The 22,518-nt window shown below is 33.4% G+C and overlaps 1 protein-coding gene across 1 annotated transcript in view; it reads left to right on the top strand.

Annotated features, from left to right (window-relative positions):
* The window catches only part of LOC118181579 (proprotein convertase subtilisin/kexin type 6-like), a 107,746-nt gene that overhangs the window by 34,913 nt on the left and 50,315 nt on the right, over nucleotides 1–22,518 (top strand). Inside the window, exons 5-6 of the mRNA XM_035350732.2 lie at nucleotides 6,499–6,645; nucleotides 20,814–20,878. Coding sequence (XP_035206623.1) covers nucleotides 6,499–6,645; nucleotides 20,814–20,878 — 212 coding nt within the window. The remainder of the gene's footprint in view (nucleotides 1–6,498; nucleotides 6,646–20,813; nucleotides 20,879–22,518) is intronic.

Raw genomic sequence — 22,518 nt, 5'->3', positions numbered from 1 at the left:
AAAGCTTAATGTCTCAGAGAAGGTAGACGGTGTACAATTACCGAAAAGTATGGAATTGTCAAATTTACCTTAATCACAAATCGTGAAAAAATTCTTAATAGCACCAGCTTACGAGAACGACTTCACAGTGCCAAGTACAGCAAAGTCGAAACTTTACTTCTAGAACGGTTAAATCATATGCGTGCTTCCTATGTACCTTTAGTGAACCTGTAATTCAGTCAAAAGCAAACATGGTTGCAAACAAATTAGACATTCTTTGGCTTCGTCGGTTTAGTAATTGAATAATGGCTCAGAATAAGCACTTTTTTATGACATTGGGCAGTTGTACAGACCATAATATATATGATTTGATTTTAACCAAGGTTCACTTTTTCCCCAAATGCAACAAGCCGTCTTCAAGCTTTTGGATCAAGGCCTTATTGAAGTCATGAAGAGGTCTTGTCGCAAGCGATTTATAAAAGCTGCAATTGAAGCTGCTGAAAAGGTCGCAAAATCGCCAACTTGGAGTGTGCTTGATACAATAAAAGCTATCGCCGAACCCTGGATATCTATGTCATCACAACACATATAGAATTGTTTCAATAGACCTTGGTAACATAAGACGCTAATCGTGTTAACGAGTTAGATGGTGACAACGCTATCACTTCACCTGACAAATGGAATAGTCTCGAACCCCGGTGTCAGTTTCGAGCAGCTCGTTAGTGCAAACGACGTTATGTGCTGCAGTGGTATCTGTTGTACAAGCAGGTACGTCTGAGGTGCAACAAATGTCATCAGAAGAAAGTGAAACGGACAATATTGTTCTGCTCATCCGCCAGAAAAGCTTACATGCTTTGGACACTGTGAACTTTTGCTGCATCATCCACGTTTACTGCTAGTTTTTCTGAAGCTGTGAGTACAGCTGATCGTGAAGTTACCAGGCATTTTCGGTCTCGTCTGCGACAGTGAACGGGAATTTTTCACCAAAAATTATCTGCGAGATCTTTCTTCAAGCTGCAATTAATCTAGTATTGTAGTGGTTCCTGCGACGATATCTGCTGTAGTAAGTGCTGCAGTACTTACGTAACTATAAATGGTTAATGTGTACAAAAAAGGATTCCAAAAATAAAATTTGGGTCACCACTTAACATGGATTTTTTAACACGATTTCTTGATTTTTCTTTCGTTTGAGATTCGTGTTAAAGAGGGTTTACTGTATTATAAATAAGAGCAAACATACCATCTACTTGTTGCTGTCAGCAAATGAACAGACAGCTGTCATTGGAAACTTATTTCCATGAAGAAAACCATTTGCTCTCATATCATTTTTTATCTTTACTAATATGAAATTTGGCCAATTTTCATTGCATTTACATTATAAACAGCAACACACAAAGTAATTTACTGGCTACCTATGGCGACTATTAAGTGAAATCCAAACTAGGAGAAAACATATTTATGATGCAAAAAATACATGTCAGAACGTTCTTTCAAATAACTTTGATTAAAAAAAACCTCGATGATATTAGCAACGAATTCTTAATTTAATTTTCAGACTTCTCTTCCTTATCATCGATTTTAAAAAATAAATTTAAAATACAAATTTTAGAAAAAAAGTATGTAAACATATGGAGGATTCATACGGTTTTTTTACAAAGTAATTTAAAGAATATAGAATTTGTAGAGACATTAGGTTATTTCGAAACAGGAGCCACGGAAAAGGAGCCTTGCCCTCGACGGGACTCGAACCTTGGACCTCTCGAATATGCGCCGAGTGTGTTGGCTATTAAACCACGAAGGCATGCTAAGAGGGTGGAATAAATACCTCATATACTCCCCCTTTTAAAGGGCGACTGGGGATTAGGGAAGCCAATCGCCAAATCCTGGTGGGGGAGAATCATCGTCCAACATCTTTTTTAATTCGGGCGCCACTGTGGAGTAACTTTGAATTTTTTAATATCATGAAACTGAAGAAATGAGCAATGCCCTCGCCGGGACTCGAACCTCGGACCTCTCGAATACGCTCAGAGTGTGCTGGCCATTATTTAAGGCATGCTAAGAAGGCGAGAGAAATACCTTATAAATTTTTCAAATATCTACAGATATGTACAGGTTGAAACGCTTATTTGATAACTAATTAGATGATATTTCCAATCATATAAGGCATTTCGCAATATCTTTCAATTAGTTATTGACAGGTGACGTCCGGACACCCGGGTGGGTTACATAGACTAATCGAATTAGTTATCTGTTGGTGTTTCTTAATATTTTTTTGAAAACATGTTTTGCATTACTTTTAGAAATAACGACAGAATCTTATTATTTAAAGCAAATGATTTCCATTAATAAGCTTAAAGTATAAGAAAGTTAAGTGAAAATGTTTGAAACTGCCTACAAAATTAGAAAGGATGGATTAACTCAAGCATTCGTAACTTTCGGGATTAAGAACGGAACGCAAACCGCGTACGAAAATGACAAAGTAAGCTGTTTTGGATTCAACAGAAATATCGCATATGTTTTGATTATTTGTTGAAAATTTAAATCTCTCACATGCATCTCAATTAGTCTTTAAGAAGTTCAAATTCTCCAAATTCATGAGCATAAAACTATTCACAAACCTTTTATAATCTCATCCCAATACCACATATAGAAATAACAGACTTATAGAAAAAGACTACTAAATCTGTGGCTGTGCTAACAAACAGAAAGAGAGCACACGCAATAGCGCCATCACGGCAGTAAGCATTACGTCCCATGCTATTCTGCTCCATACGATAAGGTTCAGTTTTTTTTTTTTTTTTTTTTTTTGAGATCCAAGCACGTTATTTCTTACTTTTCAAGGCAAATCACAATTTTTATTGTGTGTGTGTGTGAGTAGGAAATAACGTATTGATTCTAATGACTGAATATGACATTCTTTTGTATGTTTCTGAAGGGTATATACAACATTTGACTGTTTTTCAGCCCCTTGTATGCCCAACGTTTCTTAATGAAGAAATTTACATGGATCTTCTCTTCCTATAATACTATAATGTATTCTTCCGTTCTTCCCCACTCTTTCATAACCCTACAAAAATCTGAAAGGAAGGTATTATTGCAGTTATTGGAAAGAAACGTGTTTCCGTAGAAGTAACTAATCATTTGGACTATTTGTAGAAACAGATTTAAGAACTACGTGATTCACTTCATTTAAATTTTTAGGCTGTTCATTTTAAAATATAGCATATGTTTAGTATTTAAAAAAATTATTGGGAGGCTCTGTCATTTGCATGAATCTATTAAACCGCTTCTGGTTGTTTGCTATTTGTTGCTTATACTCACTTGTCTGACATAGTCAGCCAGTGCCTCCTAGATATAAAGCCGTCGGACTGGTCTGTGACGTCACGAGCACTAGGCCGTAGAATATGAAACGGCGGAACTTCCGATAGCGATTTCTCCGTGCATACGAGTATGAATTTGCGTTAAATAATGAACTCTCAGAATAATCCAGAAACTATATTTCCGCAATAAAAAATTTATTTTACTATCGGAATATCTTTGAACATTACAATGCAAGAGCAATAAAACTCATTAAAGATACATTAAAATTTCATATGTAATGTAATAAGATTTGATACTTAGTCCAGCAAAACTTGATCTTGAATATCGAATTTGGCTTTATAAAATGATTAGTAGAAGCTGAATTTTCAAATCATTCAATTAAAAATTATTTCTGAGAACCAAAACTCCTCAATATCTTAAAAATTTCTGATATGTTGTTTTTATCTCATCTATAGACATAATACCATGTTTTCATAAAATCATATTCCTTGAAAATCAGAATTTAAAATTTCAGCAAGAAAAATTTACATTTATTAGTCTTAAATATACTCTCAAATGTGTGGAAATTATAACATATATATATATATATATATATATATATATGATATAATTAAATACTATGACTATGTTAAGAAATGATTGGTGGACAGACTTCTTGATTTTCAAGTAGAGGACCATAAGGCAATTTTCCATACATTAAATAAGATTGCGGGAATTTTGCAACATAATGAGGTGTATTATTATATTCTTCAGTAACTTGAGGTAACAATTTTGTCCATGCAATATTAGCCTGATAAGAATTTAATTTACAGTTTAATTATATTTGTTTGAGTAACTCGTTCAACTTTACCATTAGTTTGAGGCCCGTTAGTAGTTAATAATTGTTTTACATTATGATTTCTTAAAAAGTGCTTAAATTTGGAAGAAGCAGCCTTTCTATCACTTAAAATTTTCTTTGGTACTTGAATTTGAAAAATTTGTCTTAAACTATTTATGTAACTATCTGTAGTTACACTTTTAGAAGCAAAAAATTCATATTTAATGAGTAGAATGATCAATAATTAAGTGAATATACATTTTAATATAATTATAATAGTTTAAACCACCAACAGTATCAATAGATAATAATTCAAAAGGTTCGCATTAAACCAAATCTCTTTTGTTTACTTTTCTTATTAAACTGACATACTTCGCAATGTTTACAAAAACTTTTAGCATCTTGGACAGACAATTCCTGACCAATAATATTGATAAGATTAATATGAGCCTTTTAAAGTAATTTAGTACAAAGAGAGATTGCTATTATGAATTTGTATAATCCTTGCTTTCTAATAGTTAACACATCATTAATTTATTTATACTTAGGATTATATACATTATCTAAATTTTGATGCGTGGGCTTGGGCTGACTCAGTGCCTCCCACGAAATTCCTCGTACGTAGCAATGAGCGTTAGATTACGCCTGCCGTTGGCAACAGTCTTGAGCACCATTCAGGTGACAGTGCGATTTAGCTCAGTCCACCCCCCCTCCAAATTTGATGGAGAGTTCCTCGGAGGAACGCATATAAGTATTCTGTACCGCACCACGCACAGAGGGGAAAATCCCTCCTTGTGATTGGATATGGCTTCCGATGGCATCATTTCCTCTTCGCTTAAGAACATCTTGATTTTGCTTGGGCTAGAGGATATACCTTCATACCCTTTGTTTTACATTTTGGTAACAGCACCGAAAAGATTATTACGTGCGTTGTATTTTTGTTGCTATGAGATTTTACTTCTTACACAGCACTGTAGTGTGGTGAATGTGATATAAAAAATTTAGTGATTTTTTTTTCCTAGAGAGGAAAAGTATCATTTCTTCTTGTGCTAAATCCGTAAATGTGTATTAATATGAAAAGCAGAGATTTTTCAATAAATATATTCTTAATTAAAAACCTTTCATATTATAGGTGTTGTGATTATTAATTAATTATTTCATGTTCATTATATATTTATTGTCTGCTATAATAGGTAGCATTTTTAATTTCTTTCTAATGATTTAACTATTATATAGTTAATTTGTATTTTCTCTTACGTCTTATCATCATTATCACAGAACACCAACCGTCCAGATGGTATAGTAGCTAGGAAAGCCGATTGCGGTACAAAAGGGCTCGGGTTCGGATCGGATTGGAAATTCTAAAGATATGATTATTTTATAATTCTATTGCTGTTGAATTGAATTTTATGGTTTAAGTGCGAAGAACATGATATTTAATAAATAAAGGTAACAAAGAAAACGTTTAAAAAACGCCCCTTTGGGCGTAATGTAAACTCTGAAAGCTTTCAGATTAATTTTTTTTATTTCGAATATGCTATATGGAATGCTTATTTTAAAAGCTATATAATTATAATTTTATACAATATTTGATTTATTTGTTAAAAATTTTTTGTTTCTTATTTCTCTGATGCTATAATACAATACTGCATCCATTTCGTAAGAAGCTAATAAATTAATTTAAATGAGTATACGATCGGAAAAGTAATTATAAACTGTAAATAACGTTACTGATTTTTGTTTATTGAGATACTGCTTAAATATTACAAGCGTTCCTTTCCTAAAAATAGTAGGCTGGAACTTATGTTAACTTCCTCTCTACCCATGCAAGTAACTTTTACCTTATTCTACATGGGTTTACATTATAGTTTGTTTTATGAAAATGCAAATATTTTATTTTCTAATAAGACAAGATAGCAGAAAAATTAAATCATCTGTCTTGCATTAGAGTCAGTACGTATTTGAGCTACAGGTAGCCAGACTGGCTGCAGTTTAGTTAGTCCGGAAATTAGAAATTCTACTACATATTAGAAAAATTTTGAAATAACAACAGAAGATTCTGTACCTAAAATTTGGATTATGCTACTCATTATATAAGCATTCTGCATAATTATCATAAGTTTTTGCTAAATTTTATTTTTCAGAATCAGATACCGAGTAACGTCAATAATTATTTAATTATTATACTTTATATATGTTAAGACCTTCCTTGGTTTCTTCTCTATTTTTTTTTAATAAGATTATTTTAGAATATCAGAATATTTCATTTCAGTTTTCCTGCAGTATAGGTCAACTTCCGCCTCAGAAGATAAAACGCGACAACGCTTGATCCACTTTCGCCACGACTAATTCATGAAAAGTGAAATTTCCTTTTCTTTCAGCACAACAGGGGCCAGACCGGGGCGCCGCCGGAAAATGATATCAATGTGCTTCCGGTGTGGAAGTCGGGCATAACCGGCCGTGGTGTTCGGATCTCTGTGTTGGATGATGGAATTCACAGGCAAAGTGCCGAGGTGGCTGACAACTACGTGAGTGCTTTTTAGGAGTGATGGATGTTCACCATTTCCCTCCTATTTTTGTTATCCTTGCTTGCTCCTTGTTTATTACTCTTCTCCGACACTGTGTATGTTGTCCTTGACATATCCATATTGCTTCATATCCATATTGTGTATCTAAACGGGAATTCGTTGCGAGAATTCTGATAAAGGAGTGCTTTAGCAGCAAATGCAAAAAAGAGAGATTAAGCATTAAAATACGAGAATCCAGAACTGTATGAAAAGTGATTCAAAAATTCATTTAACGCTGATTTTTATTGTTTGACTTCTAAACTAATACTTGTTCGGCGTGTTATTCTATCTTAAACATAAGGAAATTAAAGCAATATTTTTTTTTTTTTTTTTTTTTTTTTTTTGTGATTTGAGATTAAAACCAAACACTAATTCCACTCATCACTACTGATTGGTATTAACATTTTTTTACTTGAAAGTTAAAGCAGATTTTTTTTTATTTTCTTTGTTTTTATTTCTCATGTTCTACTGATAAACGCAATTGATTTTCATAGGGTAATATTTGCATGCCTTTACTCGGTTTGCGAATGTGGTTGCTGCATTGCGACCAATTCTAAATTGGGAACAAAAGTGTTCAACAACATTTTTTTCCCTTCGCGTTAAAATATCATCTACTCAATCAAAGTTTCAAATGAAAACAAAACGACATATTAGCAAATAGCATGTTTATGGCCTACTTGCACCTATATAATGAAAAGAAACTCTGAAGCAAAAGTATGTCATTCAAAGATTTAAAAAAATATATTCTGTATCAGGAGCACTGGAAATATCTTTTATTAAAGAAAATGCTTCAAATGTTAATCAAAATAACACTAGAAATATCTATATAACAATGGAAACAGTTTTTATTAAAAATAATGTCGCAAATGTTTATCAAAATAGCTATCAACTGGATGTATTGTAAATTATACGTATTTAAATTATATCATTTAGATATATTAATCACACAAAATTAAATCACAGGTAACCATCAAGAATGCTGATGACAAGTCAGCTACAGGTTGATAGCTACTTATACGTAATCCACATATAGGTCAGCAGTGTGAGGTGGTGCACATGAATTAGAATTTTTTAAAATAAAATTAAACACAAGGATACTTCTGTTTAGTAAATTTGTCGGCCGTTGGTGTTCTACAGGTCCATTATCACTTGCGATCAACTAGCAAGTCATTAATATACGGAACGGCAATAAGTTTACAGAAGTTTCAAAATTAAAATTAAATCAAAGAACACCAATCCCCGTAAAGGCTGTCACCTGACCCGCAGATTGCCGGTCGCCGGTCATTGTGTCTTTTCAATATCTTTGAACACTGGTAGTTCGGTCCGAGATTCGAATCCCACGAACGGGCTGGCTGCATGGGCGTTTTCGTGGTTTTCCCCATGTCTAACGTGTATACGAGCCAGTTTCCCTTAGAAAGTCCTCCACGAAGGCATCCCTCCCTTATCTTAGGCATCATCTTAGGCAGATAGCCCTCCAGGCTTTGCCATAATCACACACACTAAACACTAAAACAATATCTTTGAAATAATTTATTTCGACGGAGGAAGTAGCAGCAAGCAACAATCGAGTTAAGAGCACAGAAGCGAGAGAGAGAATGCGACATTTCTAAGATGAGAGGGTCGAAACGAATTGATTTTGTTTCACATGTAATCCTAATTTAGTACGGAAAATTTCAGATCCCAAAGTGAAATCATTATTGGCTAAAGTCTTCATGTAAATGCCTGCGTCACTAGCGTCATACAAGAATCAGACGGCATGGATTAATTTTGAATTGATGCAATTCAGAGAGATTTATTCTAAGCAATTACTATTTTCAAGGCAGAAAGGGGAAATATTTAAGTTAAAATAGAGAGTTAAGGGACTATTACAAATGAAAGGAGTTAACAGTCTAACGAGAAATACACACATCAAAGCCGTCCAACCTGTCGGGGTGCCTTCTGCGGTACCCAGTTTGAATCCCGGAGAAGGCATGCATGTTTGTAAATGTCTAGTGCCTATGCGGCATTCTAAATATGCGACGCGTCCAAAGTCCTCTCGAGAGATTAGTGGTAAGGGAAGAGGGGAGGGTGGGATACTTTCAGATCTGTTACCTGCTGTCCTAATAATTACACCGAGAGATTCGTCAAATCCTGTGGTCGGTGGTCATTTTGGTAGTGTTTCCGGGGGGGGGGCGTACTCTTCCTCAAAATTGGGGGTGGAACTGAGCGAAGTCGTACAGTCACCTGTATGGTTCTCACGGGTTTGCCGACGACAGGTCCAATCTTGCGCTCCTTGGCCCGATGAATTTCGTGGGTTTGTTATGATGTTACTGTCAAACAAATGAGAAAAGTAACAACACTACAACAACACACATCAAAACTGGGAAAAAAAAATCTGAAATGTTTCAGATTTTAAATTACGTCCAAAGGGGCGTTTTTTAACATTTTGTGTGTTACCTTTCTTTATTAAATAGCATGTTCTTCGCACTTAAACCATAAGATCCAGTGCAACAGCAATATCGCAAAATAGTTTTAAAAGGAGCATATCTTTAGAATTTCCGATACAGAGACTCACGCGCTGGAGATAAAAATGTTTTTTCTGCACAACGTTGCCATTGCTCGCTTTGAAATCCTTGAGTTTGTTAATCAAAAATTCGTCAAAGTTTTAAAAAATAGGAAACCGATCATAAAACAAATTTCAAATTTTAAATTTGGTCTTCCACATGCTCATATTCGTTGGAGGATTACGTTATTCAAAATTCGATGACTCTATGTACCGTTATTTTATGACAATGTGAGAAATATACATACATTTACGCAGATTTTCATTATTTAATTTCTTCAAATATAATGCAGGACTCTAACATTTTATGGCAACAGTTTGAAAAGTGAACCGACATTTATCCGTCCGACGCAAAATGCCAAAACGAAACTAATAGTCCTTCGGGATTCAAATCTCTTTGGACTAAAAAAAAAGAATAAACATTATAATAGAAACTAAACCAAACGTCGTTACTACCGAAACTTGGCCCCTTTTTCACATTTATGTTGTTGCTATGATATCATTATTTTTGAAAAGCTAAATTAAAGGTTATGGTCTTATTTAGACACTTAATCCTTTCCGGCACGCAACCTTTTAAAATCAGAGTTTTTATTTAAAAAAAAAAAAAAAAAAAAGTAGGCAGTCTAATTAGGCCTAGAAGAGTACACAAGTAAAATTTTGTGAAGATAGCACTCATCGTTTTAATTCTGGGGGTGTGCCCAATGTGGTACTTTGATTGAATAGAGCTTCGAAAAGAGTGCTAAAACGAGCATTGTTGTTAATGAACAGAACGATGAGTTGCAGAAACAAAGAATACAGACTCTCAGTTGTCCTAGATTATCGGTGAGCCCGGTCTGGGCACACCTAGGGTCCACCGTTTTATTTATTTTAGGGAAGATTTCAAGGTAAAAATTTAAAACTGATATAGAATAAGGAAATTAGCATACAGCCAAAAAAATAACATAGAAATTTCTTTTCAAACAATTCCTTTTATACCCTAAAAAAAATCTGGAAGATTTCTTTGAAAAATGAGGGTCCTAAAAATGGCTAAAATATATGGACTGGTTTGTGCTGAGCTGCCATCTACTTTAAATAAAGAAGGTTCAGAGTAACCTATAGTAACCTATAAATTCTTTTTCATTCAATTTTTCTGTGCGTACAGAAGGAAATTTTTAGGTGTGTCCAGACCGGACACACTGTGCCGCAAAGGGTTAAATGAAAAAGCGTCTACACAAATTCCTGATCTTAATTTTTCCTTGCTTTTATGCTGCACTGTTTCATTTTATTTTCTATAACGTTTCTATAAGTTTATATATTTTCTATAACGGTGGAAATGCTGCGTTTACGCTTTCCTGGTTTCTTTTTACTTGCAATTTCTAGATTTTCCATAACATTGGAAATGTTGCATTTACGCTGCATTGGTTTCTTTTTATTCGCAGTTTCTTAATTATCAAATTGTCGACATTCGGCATGAATATCATTTGGGTTAACCTCGATAATTATGTAGTTTTTTGAAGTTTTAGATTTTTAAAGGGACGTAAAAATGCAAGCAATAAGTTTAAACAGCTATTTTTAATTCTTAAACAATATAAATGCTCCTTCACTCTACCTCAGCGATATCATTTCATCTATTATAAATAGGCTTTTATTGTTCACTTTCGGCAAAGTTGATTAGCATCTGAGCGTACGCAAACCGACGATCGGTACAACGCCATCTATTGGTGACGTTGTCAAATGCTCTTTATGAGTATTCTTTGGTTGAACCTCGATAATAATGCAGTTTTTTGAAGTTTTACGTTTTTTCCTTTGTATATGCCTAATGATCTACCTTGATGCAAGATTTCAAGTATCTAAGTCTATTAAGTATTAAGTATTTCAAGTATAAGTGGTCTAGGCTTTTAATAATTAATTCAGTCAGTGAATGATGAAAATAGCCCTTTTCATACCTTAATAATTCCGCAATTATAAGAGATAGGTTAATGAAATTTCGCATTTTAGGTGTTCAAGGGAGCTCTATTATACATACAAAATTGCAGGTTTGTAGGTCCAATAGTTTTTGAGTAATGGGGAGGGAGAGGTCGAAATTAGCTCGAAATGGTTCGTGCAAGATATACATCTCGCTGTTTTCTTTTCCAGCTGTTCTGAACTTGGCTGACACACTGCCGTGTATCTAAATGACTTTAGTTAATCTGCATGCAATAGCTGTAGAATTGTCAACAATCCAAAAGTTACTTAAGTGCTACTGAGCCTAATGAAACCGCAATTTGTTTATATTTGAAATTCCTTAGTACAATAGTAAATTAACTTAGTTTCTGCACCAGCTTCAGTGTCTTTTTGCCGAGTGAGACCAAACGTTAAGTTTCAATTTTGGTGCACAGAAAAATCTGCTTTCTTATCCTTTAGCCGAATTGCTTATTTTTGCGTAGGAACTCTAATTTTAAAAATAAAAAAATTTTTTTTTAAAAATTTTTTGACTGTATTTGATATTTTATGTTTTTCTGTATAGAATTTTAATAAAGATATTTTGAGCTTTTACGTATTTTTGCCTTGCTGCAATGTGGCAACTGAATTAAGTGAATGAGAAGTACATCTCTAATGAAATTCAAGGAAATAAGTTTAAATGAAATGCAGCAAAAAATGGGCATAATTTAATAGGCCGTATAAGGAAGCCATCTGGTGTTCACATCAGAATTTTAATCAAAAGATTGTATCTGTCGTCTGAAACAAAGCACTGTAATAAATGCTGGCATTACAAATAAAAAAATTGATTTTTAACCAAATAAAAATGCAAATAATCAAGGTATAATTTTTGACTCAAGTAATAACACAGTTATAAAGTGGATGAACTGCAGTTGAAAATATTATTTTATCCGTTTTCTAATATCATGGTCACAGTTTTCAAAAAATATCATTTAAAATCGTTTCTGCCTAACTTAAACGTTTATAGTTCCGTATTTCTTAACATTTTGAAGGAATTGTTTTACGGTTTTGGACTTGTTCTAGAAGGAATAGAAAGAAAAAAGTTTAAAAATAAAAAAAATATAAATAGATATCTCCTAATTTATATTTAAATTGAGATAATGCAATTGTGTGTTTCCCGTAACTGTAATTCTACTCGTTTGCTTTCCAGAAACCTTGAGAAAATAAAAATTACCAGAATGTTCTTATGCACTATTAAAAAGCTTTACAAAAGCCGGAGAAAAACATCTGAGTTCAGTTGTTTTTGTGAGCTTTTGTTGTTTACTTACCTGCAGTAAATTCTGAGATCAGATTAGCTTTCTCTGTGTTTTGAATTGTGTTCTACTTAACGTTCTAGTAGTTTAAAATATAACTACTGTATAATATTGTGATATTGTACGAATACCTGTGAAAAAAAATTTCAGCATTTTGTTTTATTTCTTGTGATGAGAATAAATTTTATTAACTTTTCATCAGACTTGTGCATTCAGTCCACCACAAACCCGTACGCACGCAGCAATACAGAGCTCTAATATTTGGTGGCATGTATCTCGCGAAATACAACAGAAAGAATTTCCTTTTCTCTCTCTCTCTCTTTATTAGCTAATGGCAAAGAGGTTTGTATATTTTGAATTATGACATCAACAAAGCACAATTTTGATTGGTTATTGCTTTCTGATGATAGTTTCATTCTTTTAGAAATGTGATTTTAGCAACAGTTTTTCATTCATTGCTTTGGATACTGGATTGCTGACTGTTTTCTCTTGAAAATATGAGATTTATTGCTTATTTCATTATAATTTTTTTATATTATGTTTTAATTATATATAATTTTAATTACATAAAAAAGTTTTACATGATTTTTTTAGGAAACAAAGTTCTTGACTTCCTTTCTACCATTTGAATTCTTTGAGGCTTCCTTTATACCATAAGATTTTGCAACGGGAAGTTGGTTAATTTATTTATTAGGATAATTAATATTTATATTAAGGGATATTGTTTATTTCATTGTAATTTTGTTATATGTAATACATTTTTTTGATAAAGTTGTTTTGCAAAATAAGATTCTGTGCAGTTTTTAAATTTAATGTTTGGTGTTCCTTTAAGCATTTTTCCCGTACATTTAAAATCCAGACGAAGGCTGACCGCGTAGATGCTAGCAATAAATAAAATATGAAAGCCTTAAACACGACTTCTTATGAATGTCATGATTCACTGGAGATCGTAAAAATTAAGTAATTATTTCCAGATTTATTTCATCCTTCGCGTTCAGAGCTAATAGTTCCTTCGCAAACGTCACTTGCACACAGAAAGAAGGAAAAACCCAAGACAGAAAGATGAAAGAGGATATCTATAAAACTCCTAGTCTGTCAATCCTTGAAGGCGAAATAGGTCAAGTATTACGAGTTAAAACAGCATAAATAAAATCTGCTACGGTTGCTTGTATTAAATCTTAACGTTAACCGAGAAAGTATACAGGGTTACTTTTCTTATTTTCTATTAAGCTACTTTAAAAAACACTTTCTGAGTGTTGTGAACCCTTCGCATTATTAATAAAGCGCCAAGCACAAATTTATTTATTTTGCTTTTAAGGCATTTTCACTCTACTTTCGCCATGCCTTCGTGGTGTAATTGGTAGCACAGCATACTCGACATGTAGTTTAGAGGTCCAAAGTTCAAGTCCTGGCGAAGGCATTGCGCATTTCGTCCGTTTCCTGACCACGAAAAAACTGTAAGAATTCAACAGTGGCGCCCGAACTAAAAGGTGATGGACCATCAGGATTTGGCGACTGGGTCTCGCAATCCCAAATAGCCCTTTGAAAGGGGGGAGTATATAAAATACTTTCTCCCTTCTTTCCCAGTGCCTTCGTGGTGTAATTGGAAGCATACTCGTTACGTATTCGAACTATATTATTATTAGTCCAAAGGAGCAATTAGCCCTGAAGGACTATTAATTTCGTTTTGGCATTTTGCGTTGATTCACTATAAGTGTTGTTTCAGTTTTCACATTTTTGATACCAAATATTATCGCCCTGTATTATATTTAAAGAAATTAAATAATGAAGAATCTGCATAAATGTACGTATGTTTCTCTCATTGTGATATAACAACGGTACCTATAGCTATCCAATTTTGAGTAACGTAATCCTCCTGCGAATATGGGCATCTGGAAGCCCAAAGTTGAAATTTGGAATTTGTTTTATTATCGTTTTCATATTTTGTAAAACTTTAACGAATTTTTGATTAAGAAACTCAAGGATTTCAAAGCAATCAATGGCAACGTTGTACAGAAAAAACATTTTTATCTACACAGCACGAGACTGTGCATCGAAAATTCGAAAGATATGCTCATTTTAAAATTATTTTGCGATATTGCTCTTGAACTGAATTTTATGGTTTAAGTGCGAAGAACATGATATTTAATAAATAAAGGTGACACATAAAATGTTAAATAAACTCCCCTTTGGACGTAATTTAAAATCTGAAACCTTTCAGGGTTTTTATTTATTTTTTTATTTTTAATGGCGAAGCACTTTAGGGTTATTTGCGTAAGAAGAGATGTCATTTTGGTAAGCTTTTTAAGGGAAAATGGCCCATATTCACGTCACACATGATGAAAGCTCCATGGTCTTATCTATTAGGTGTCTGATATGCTATGCCTAACTTTAATACACAACAGATGCATTAGGAATTTCGAAGAATGGCAGGCAAATGATTTAACATGTTGCTTCAATAGTAATAATAGTTCTAAAATGCCGCCAGAACTTTATTTTTGTGTTTATTTGCTAAAGAATCAATTCACCTTTTGAATTCTGTAATTAGATAGTAAATTAACGTCAGTGTAATTTTTAACTGCAGTAGTATGCGACTTAAATGATCTAAAAATTGACTAGCACAGGATTTGTCATCGGTGTTTATTTTGGTCCTGATAGAACATTTTCCTTAGTAATGTTAATAATTTAATTTGAAAAAATGCATTTTTTTTTTTTTTTTTTTTTTTTTGAGCTCCCTCTAACTTAACATCGAACTGGCTTATGTATCGTATATCAAAGCAGAACGTTTTTCATAATATTTTTACTAATTTATTTCAAAAGACTACTACGCTGTTGTTTGAGCTTCTTCAAATAAGAAATGCATCTGAATGCAGTTCATACGAAGAAATAAGAAATGATTTTTTCTAAAGATACAACCAGTACTGCATTCGAAAAGAACGCAACCTTCGAACGCCGGCTGTTTCAGAATTTATATTCTTCGAACAAGGAAAAAGGACGACATGAATTTATTCTAATATCGTTCCAGTGACTGCATCAGCTAGCTTTCAATATGAATGAAATTCAGGAATAACCTTTTTCTGTTTTTGATAACTTCGCTCTGAGGTTGAAGGTTATCAACTGGATGTATTGTCTGAAATCGCATTTGCATGCTGCTTCGTATCTGCTGCATATTTCATTATAGAATAAGTTACGAGAAGTTATGTGCTGTTTCATAACTATGATGTAGAAGTGAAATTTAATTATGCAAATGTTTTCAGTGCGTATTATGTAGAATATTTCCTTAATTATTATCAAGAAAAATTTTTATTGAAACTCTGTAGAATAGTGAATTAATTCGGTTTCTGCATCTTTAATGTCTTTTTGCCGAGTGGGACCAAAAGTAAACTTTCAGTTTTATGCTCCGAAAAGTCTGCTCCTCCTTTTATTCTTACCTCCATGGTAAGGCCAACCCCGCAATACGACAGAAGCAGTGCTCCCAAGCTTTGGTCTTCAGATGGGGCGTCTTTTTGTTTACATAGGGAGCATTCTTGACAGCGCGGTGATAGTATTTTCACACACGATAGTTCCACACAACTCGAACTTCCTCATAAAAGAAACATTCTTTGTTGAATGGATAATAGTAATTTGTATAGTTTAGTGGAATTTAACGCAAAAATCACATCTTGGTTATTTTTCGATAACTCAGAGTAGCGATTTTGATTATGCATTTGTTTTATAAAATTGTAAACTACTGGAATACAAAATATATATTTTAGCAAAATTATTATGTGTAAATAATGAAAAATATATTACTGTATCTTTAAAATTGTATAGGTCTTTCAATACCCTTGATAGAATGTTCCTACTTTTATTTTATATTCCAAATATCAAGACTTTTTAAATAAAGGACATTTTTGCCATCCACATAATACTGTAACGTGTACTTTTTAAAATTTTTTAGGGGAGAGGATTAATAGTTGCTTTTTTAAATTAATCATTTCATTTTTAAGAAAATGAAAAATATTAAATATATATGGGTATTTATGCATAACTTTGTAAAAGGCATGTGTAAGTATTTATTAAATTATTTATAAATGTATTTGGAAATGAAGGTTTTATTCATTCATAAAACTTCTATGAATTTTAGTGTGAAGAAATCTGTTATTAAATATGTCTAAATTTATAATGATTATAAATATTATCTAAATATATAATAATATTATAAAGTACTTCCTCACCTCCTTCCAGCATGCCTTCGTGGTGTAACGGTAGTACCCTCAGCGCGTATTCGAGAGACCTAGGTTCGAATCCCGGCGAGGAAATTGTTCATTTTTCATGGCATCTCCTGCTTCAAAATAACCTAATAATTCTAGAAACTTAACATTCAATTGTAAACATAAATTAAAGTTCTGTTGGCAAATTTGTTTATAAAACTATTTAAGCCCGAAAGTTTCGTACTGGAAAGCAATCTGTTAAAAGGTGTTGTAAAGTGAAGTATATGAGATGCGTAGGAAGTAGTAAAGAAGAATTTTTAGAATATATATTGTTGAAATTAAGGGTAAAAAAACTGTGATAAATATTAAAAGAATTATTTCTTCACATTTTATAATAATCCAGTTATGAGTTTTAAATAATATTAAAAACAAAAGCATTTTCCCCCTTTCATAAATATTCATAGAAAGTTAAGTACATGTAAATCAGCAGCAATATTTAATGTGTTTCACTATTAAAATAAAAGGTGCTCTAATCTGAAATGAACCGAACAGATCACTAATTAGGCTCTAATTTTTACTTCCTTGTACGAAGTAAAAAGGAAGTATTGTAATCGCGAAAAGTTTCAGGCAGCATATTTCAACGAAAATATCCATTTTGACCGCTACCGAATGCAATTTAACGATGTTTTTGCGTGATATCTGTACGTAAGAACAGAATAAAAGACTCGTTTCCTCCAAAAAAATGATAAAACTGCTTTAAAATTAATTTTGAAGAGAATTTTTCGTGGCGTCTGTACGAACGTATGTACGTAGTGCGTACGAACGTACGTACGTGCGTGCGTACGTACGTATCTCGCATAACTCAAAAACGAATAGCCTCAGAACGTTGAAATTTTGTATATAGGACTGCTATAACATGTAGATGTCCACCTCGTATTTTGGTTGCAATCGACCGCGCCAAACGTATATAAATACTATATTTATACACATATCCACTTTGTTACTCGGCACAGTGACCTCAGTTTCTTTACTCTTATATGTTTGTAAATTGTACATTTTTTGCTTTAAAAATGATTGAATTATGTTGTTCTTATCTCCCGGTTAAGGGTTTTATGCCTTTCGTAATTCTGGAAGCGATATTTGTACAATTATCAACAATTTAAAAGCTGTTTAAGTGCGGTTAAGTTTTAAATAACATGACGGACATATTTGTTTACATTTGAAACAGCAGAATTGTAGATTTTTGCCAATCTAGAGAGACTAAGCTTCGCAACAACAAAAATAACGCCTTCATTTATTATTGCGAATTAAATCATGCTTAATCCTTTCTGGAATTTTTTAGAGGAAATAAGTGTTTAAGATTTACTTAATTTTTAATAATTAGTAATTTTAATACAGATATTTTGAGCTTTTATGTATTTTTGTCTTGTCGCGAAGTGAAAACTGAATTAATTGAATGAGAAATACTCAATCGTCTGTGAAAAACTGTTTCTTTTTTGTTTTGTTTGCTTAATTTCTTTTTTATATCGTTCTAGCTTTATTATAGTATTTGAAAAGAACATGTGGCAACGATTAGATAATTCTTTAAATGATATACATTTTGTGCATTCTGAGTTATAATATGAATGAAATACACTCATGTCCATAAATTAAGGATAATTCGGAGTCACGCGGAAATCGAACTCTAAAATAAATATATCACCTGTAAAATCACTACACACATCTTCAAGAATCATATGCAAATTTCAGGAAGTAACCAGATGACACCTATAGTACGTCCCAATGACGAGAGTGTAAGAGAGTGATATATAAGGATTACAGGCAAAGAAGTAAAATTGTTTTCAGGCGCTTTATAAGCATTTCAGTGCAATAACCGAATAGTTATGACACAAAGGACGCATTTGGATGATTTTTTACGTGGTAGAATTATCGGCCGTCTGGAATGTGGGCATACCCAACTGGAAGTATCAGGCGAACTTGGAATTGCACAGAGTGTCATGTCCAAGCTTTGGCAACGATTCCAAGATGATGGTAATGTGAGTAGACGTTACAGTAAAGGTAGCCCCAGAGATACAACGCCGAATGAGGACCGGTATTTGGCAGTTACTGCCAAAAGAAACAGGCGGATCACAGCCTCAGACCTGTCTCGTCAGCTCTCTTCAGCCACTAGTACAACAATTTCAAGGCAGACCGTGTACAGACTCTTAGAACACATTGGTCTATATTCTCGTAGACCTGTCAGATGCGTTCAACTTACTGCAACTCACTGTCGTCTGCGGTTAGCCTGGAGTAGAGAGCATGCATTGTGGACACCGCAACAGTGGGCTTGTGTGATGTTTTCCGACGAGTCCAGGTTTAGCTTGCAGTCTGATTCTCACCGGACTTTCATATGGAGAGCTCCAGGTACCCGTTACCACCAAGAAATCATCATTGAACGACACCGTTACGGTGGTGCAGGATTTCCCGTTTGGGGTGGAATTATTCTGGGTTCCAGAACTGACCTGCATGTTCAAATTGGAACCATGACAAGACAAATCTATCGGGACGTCATTCTGGAACAACATGTACGTTTGTTTCGGGGCGCCATGGGCACACAATTTGTGTTTATGGATGACAACGCCCGTCCTCACCGTGCAAACATCGTAAGCGAATGCCTTCAATCCTAGGATATCACCCGTATGGACTGGCCAGCATTCTCACCGGACTTGAATCCAGTAGAGCACGTGTGGGACATACTTGGCCGACGAGATGCAGCCCGTCAACCTCCTCCTACATGTCTACCGGAACTTCATAGAGCATTGCTTTTTGAGTGGTGTAATATCCCCCAAGATCAGATCGATAAAGTGATACTCAGCATGCCTAGGCGTTGTGCGGACTGTATTGCATCTTCTGGGAGACATACAATGTATTAACAATCATACCAACTATGTAATATTGGTTTTTGTAATTTTTTTTTTTTTTTTTTTTTTTTTTTTTTTTGTAATTTGCTCCAGGGACAAAAAATCGCTAATTTTTGAAATAATATCAAACATATAGCATCTTTTTTTGCTCTTTACCTTCTGTTTAGTAAATAAGCTTTACAAATAAGTCAAATTTGTTTTGCTTCTAACTCTTCCTTTGCCTGATTTTGCATTATCCTTAATTTATGGACATGAGTGTATAATACTGTTAAGTGAACCTAGTGTCAGAGTGTCGCTATGTTAAACAAACAGAGTGAATGGCAAATCGCAAAGGAATCGTGATCCACCGCCATAATGTGAGGTCTCAGACATCTTTAGCAACACGTACGAAATTACTAGAGCTGGTTTAGGAAGTGATGTCACATTCCCCGTATAGCAGCGACTTTTCATCATCGGATTATCATTTATTTCGAAGTTTGCAAAAATTCTTAAATCTTAAAAATTTTACTAATAATGATGACGTCAAATCGCACTTGGTTCAGTTTTTTGTCGATAAAAGGCGGAAGTTCCATGAGCGCGGAAAAGAAAGATGACAAAAGGACACCGAAGGAAATGGAAGATATTTGATTGATTAAAGGTTCATTTTTCATATAAAAAAATTCGGTGTTATTTCACATTTAAGAAACCGAAATTACTTTCTTGCCAACCTGATTATATATACATATATGTTCATACTTTTATTTCCTGGTTGAAATTCAGTGTATTTAATGGGTATGTGTTTAAACGCTATCTATTCCCTACTCGTATGAGCAATTTTGACTTGATCCGTCAGTTACCGTTTGTGTGAATGAGAACAAATACATCTACAATATTTCAATTTTATATACTAATTAGTTGAAATAACGAATCCTTTATAGACAGTATTAAATAATTTTTAAAGCCTAACTTTTGTTACCCTTTTTGCTCTTTAATAAATTAAAGTATTGAACTTTAATATTGATTAATATTTTAATCACTACATAAATTTATCGATAATTCATTAGATGAACACAATAAATTTAGGGTTTTCTCCTCTTTCGAAATGTTTCATTGAATACCTAAATATATTAAGGGCATTTTCGCTTTATCATATATCTTCTGATGAGACATTTATGTGTAGAATTACTTCGCTTTGCCTTTTTGTATTAATTAAGTTCAGTGTTTCATTAAAATTTTTTGTTTATTTCATTTACTAGTAGATTCAAATTAAAGTCTGATTTGTATGCTTACTTGTATTTTAAAGGATTCCGTTTCGAGTGAAGAATTTTCGTACATAAATCTTGAGTATACTCCAGTCCCAGAAAACAGGTAAAAAACTCCTATGATCTTAAGAATATTTAAAAAAAAAACGTAACAGATTTTGTTGTCTCTAATATAAATTTGCATGCTTTTATATTTTCTTTCTCAAAATTTATCATTCCTGCTCTTATTATTTATCCCTAAATAAATTATATAAAATAATATTGACATTAAAAACCTTTTTAAAGAACTCTTTCCTAAATTGTTGGAGAGTTACTTAAGGTACCGTATACGCATCAACCACTCATCTAGATAGATGATGCCACTGTGCGACATGCTTAATTTATTTTATACATAGCCTTTTTCTTACCCACTTCTCAGAGCGGGCTAAACATCAGATGCATAATTTATCTTCAGATTTAATCAATCCCCTGTTACCTTACGAGCTCAGCAATTTTTAAAGTAAGAAGCGAACTTCTTAATTGTTTGTGTGCTCAGGACGGATTTATGTAAATTAAATAAATTACAAATTTATCTAATTTACATAAATAGGATTTCATTTAATCTTTAACAGATTCAATCAAAAATTTATGAATATTTGCAACATTATTGTAATAAATGAAGAATGTTTCTAATGCCAACATTACATTCCTCTCAGAGGAAGCTTTAATATTTTTATGAATATTGTACTATTTTTATCCAGTAAAATAAAGCCTAATTCAGTTGAATTTGACCATAAAAGGAATTACATTATTTCTATAAGGAAGTATGATATAAAACAAATTATGACTCTGATACTTTTAATTGTAATGGAAACGATTTCATTCTGAATCAGTTTATACATGTTACCATGAAAAACCGAAACTGGAAAATGTCGACATTCTCCGGTGAATGTCGACATATCTCAAATACGTCGGTGAAAGACCGAATATTTGGTTATATTCTTCTTATACAATCGTACCATGGCCGATGTATGCCGATAATCACAGATATTCTCTGGTACAGGTCGAAAGGCGAAGCCGAGAAGACAGAGAGGCGTTATAAAAGCAAGGGACTCTTCTGCAATTTAAAGTGTTTATAGCAGTTTAAGTTGTTCAATAAATAATATTGTATAACGTCAATCACATAATTAAGTAAGTTATTATTGGTGTTATTTTCTTTCCTCATTTAAAATCTACTGTTCATTTTAAGCCCAACAGATTATTTATAAGCATGTGTTGTTACTTAAGCTTTCTCCTGTTTTGATATACAAAGTCTGTCTAGAAAGTAATGAGACCAATTCCATAAAATTCATTTATTTCAAGATAATTTTGCAGATATTATTGAATATTTTACAAAACAGCCTCCTCCTGCATTAATATACCATTGCCAATGATTGTGCCACCCACTGGTGCGCGCCTGAAAGTCTTCAGCTGGAATGCAGATCATAATAGGCGTCCCTTTTTTTTTTGCAAGTTCTCCAGACTGTCAAAGGTATAACCTTCTGAGCTGGATTTTAACTGGGGGAATACAGAAATGTTCGAAAGTGACTGAGATCGTGGCTGTACGGTGGCAGGAGCAGCATTACGACACGTTGTGTTTTGCTAGGAACTGAGTCACTAAGAAGGATGTGTGGAGCGGTGCGCTATCGTGGTGCAGAATTCAATTGTCTGTGTGCTCCGAGCGGACACGCGAGGTTCGATTCCTCATTTTTTGAAGCACTTCCTTGT

Source organism: Stegodyphus dumicola, chromosome 4, assembly GCF_044657685.1.
Source record: "Stegodyphus dumicola isolate Sdum_Otavi_A_Nest chromosome 4, ASM4465768v1".
NCBI lineage: Eukaryota > Metazoa > Arthropoda > Arachnida > Araneae > Eresidae > Stegodyphus > Stegodyphus dumicola.
This window is presented reverse-complemented; position numbering and strand designations above follow the sequence as displayed.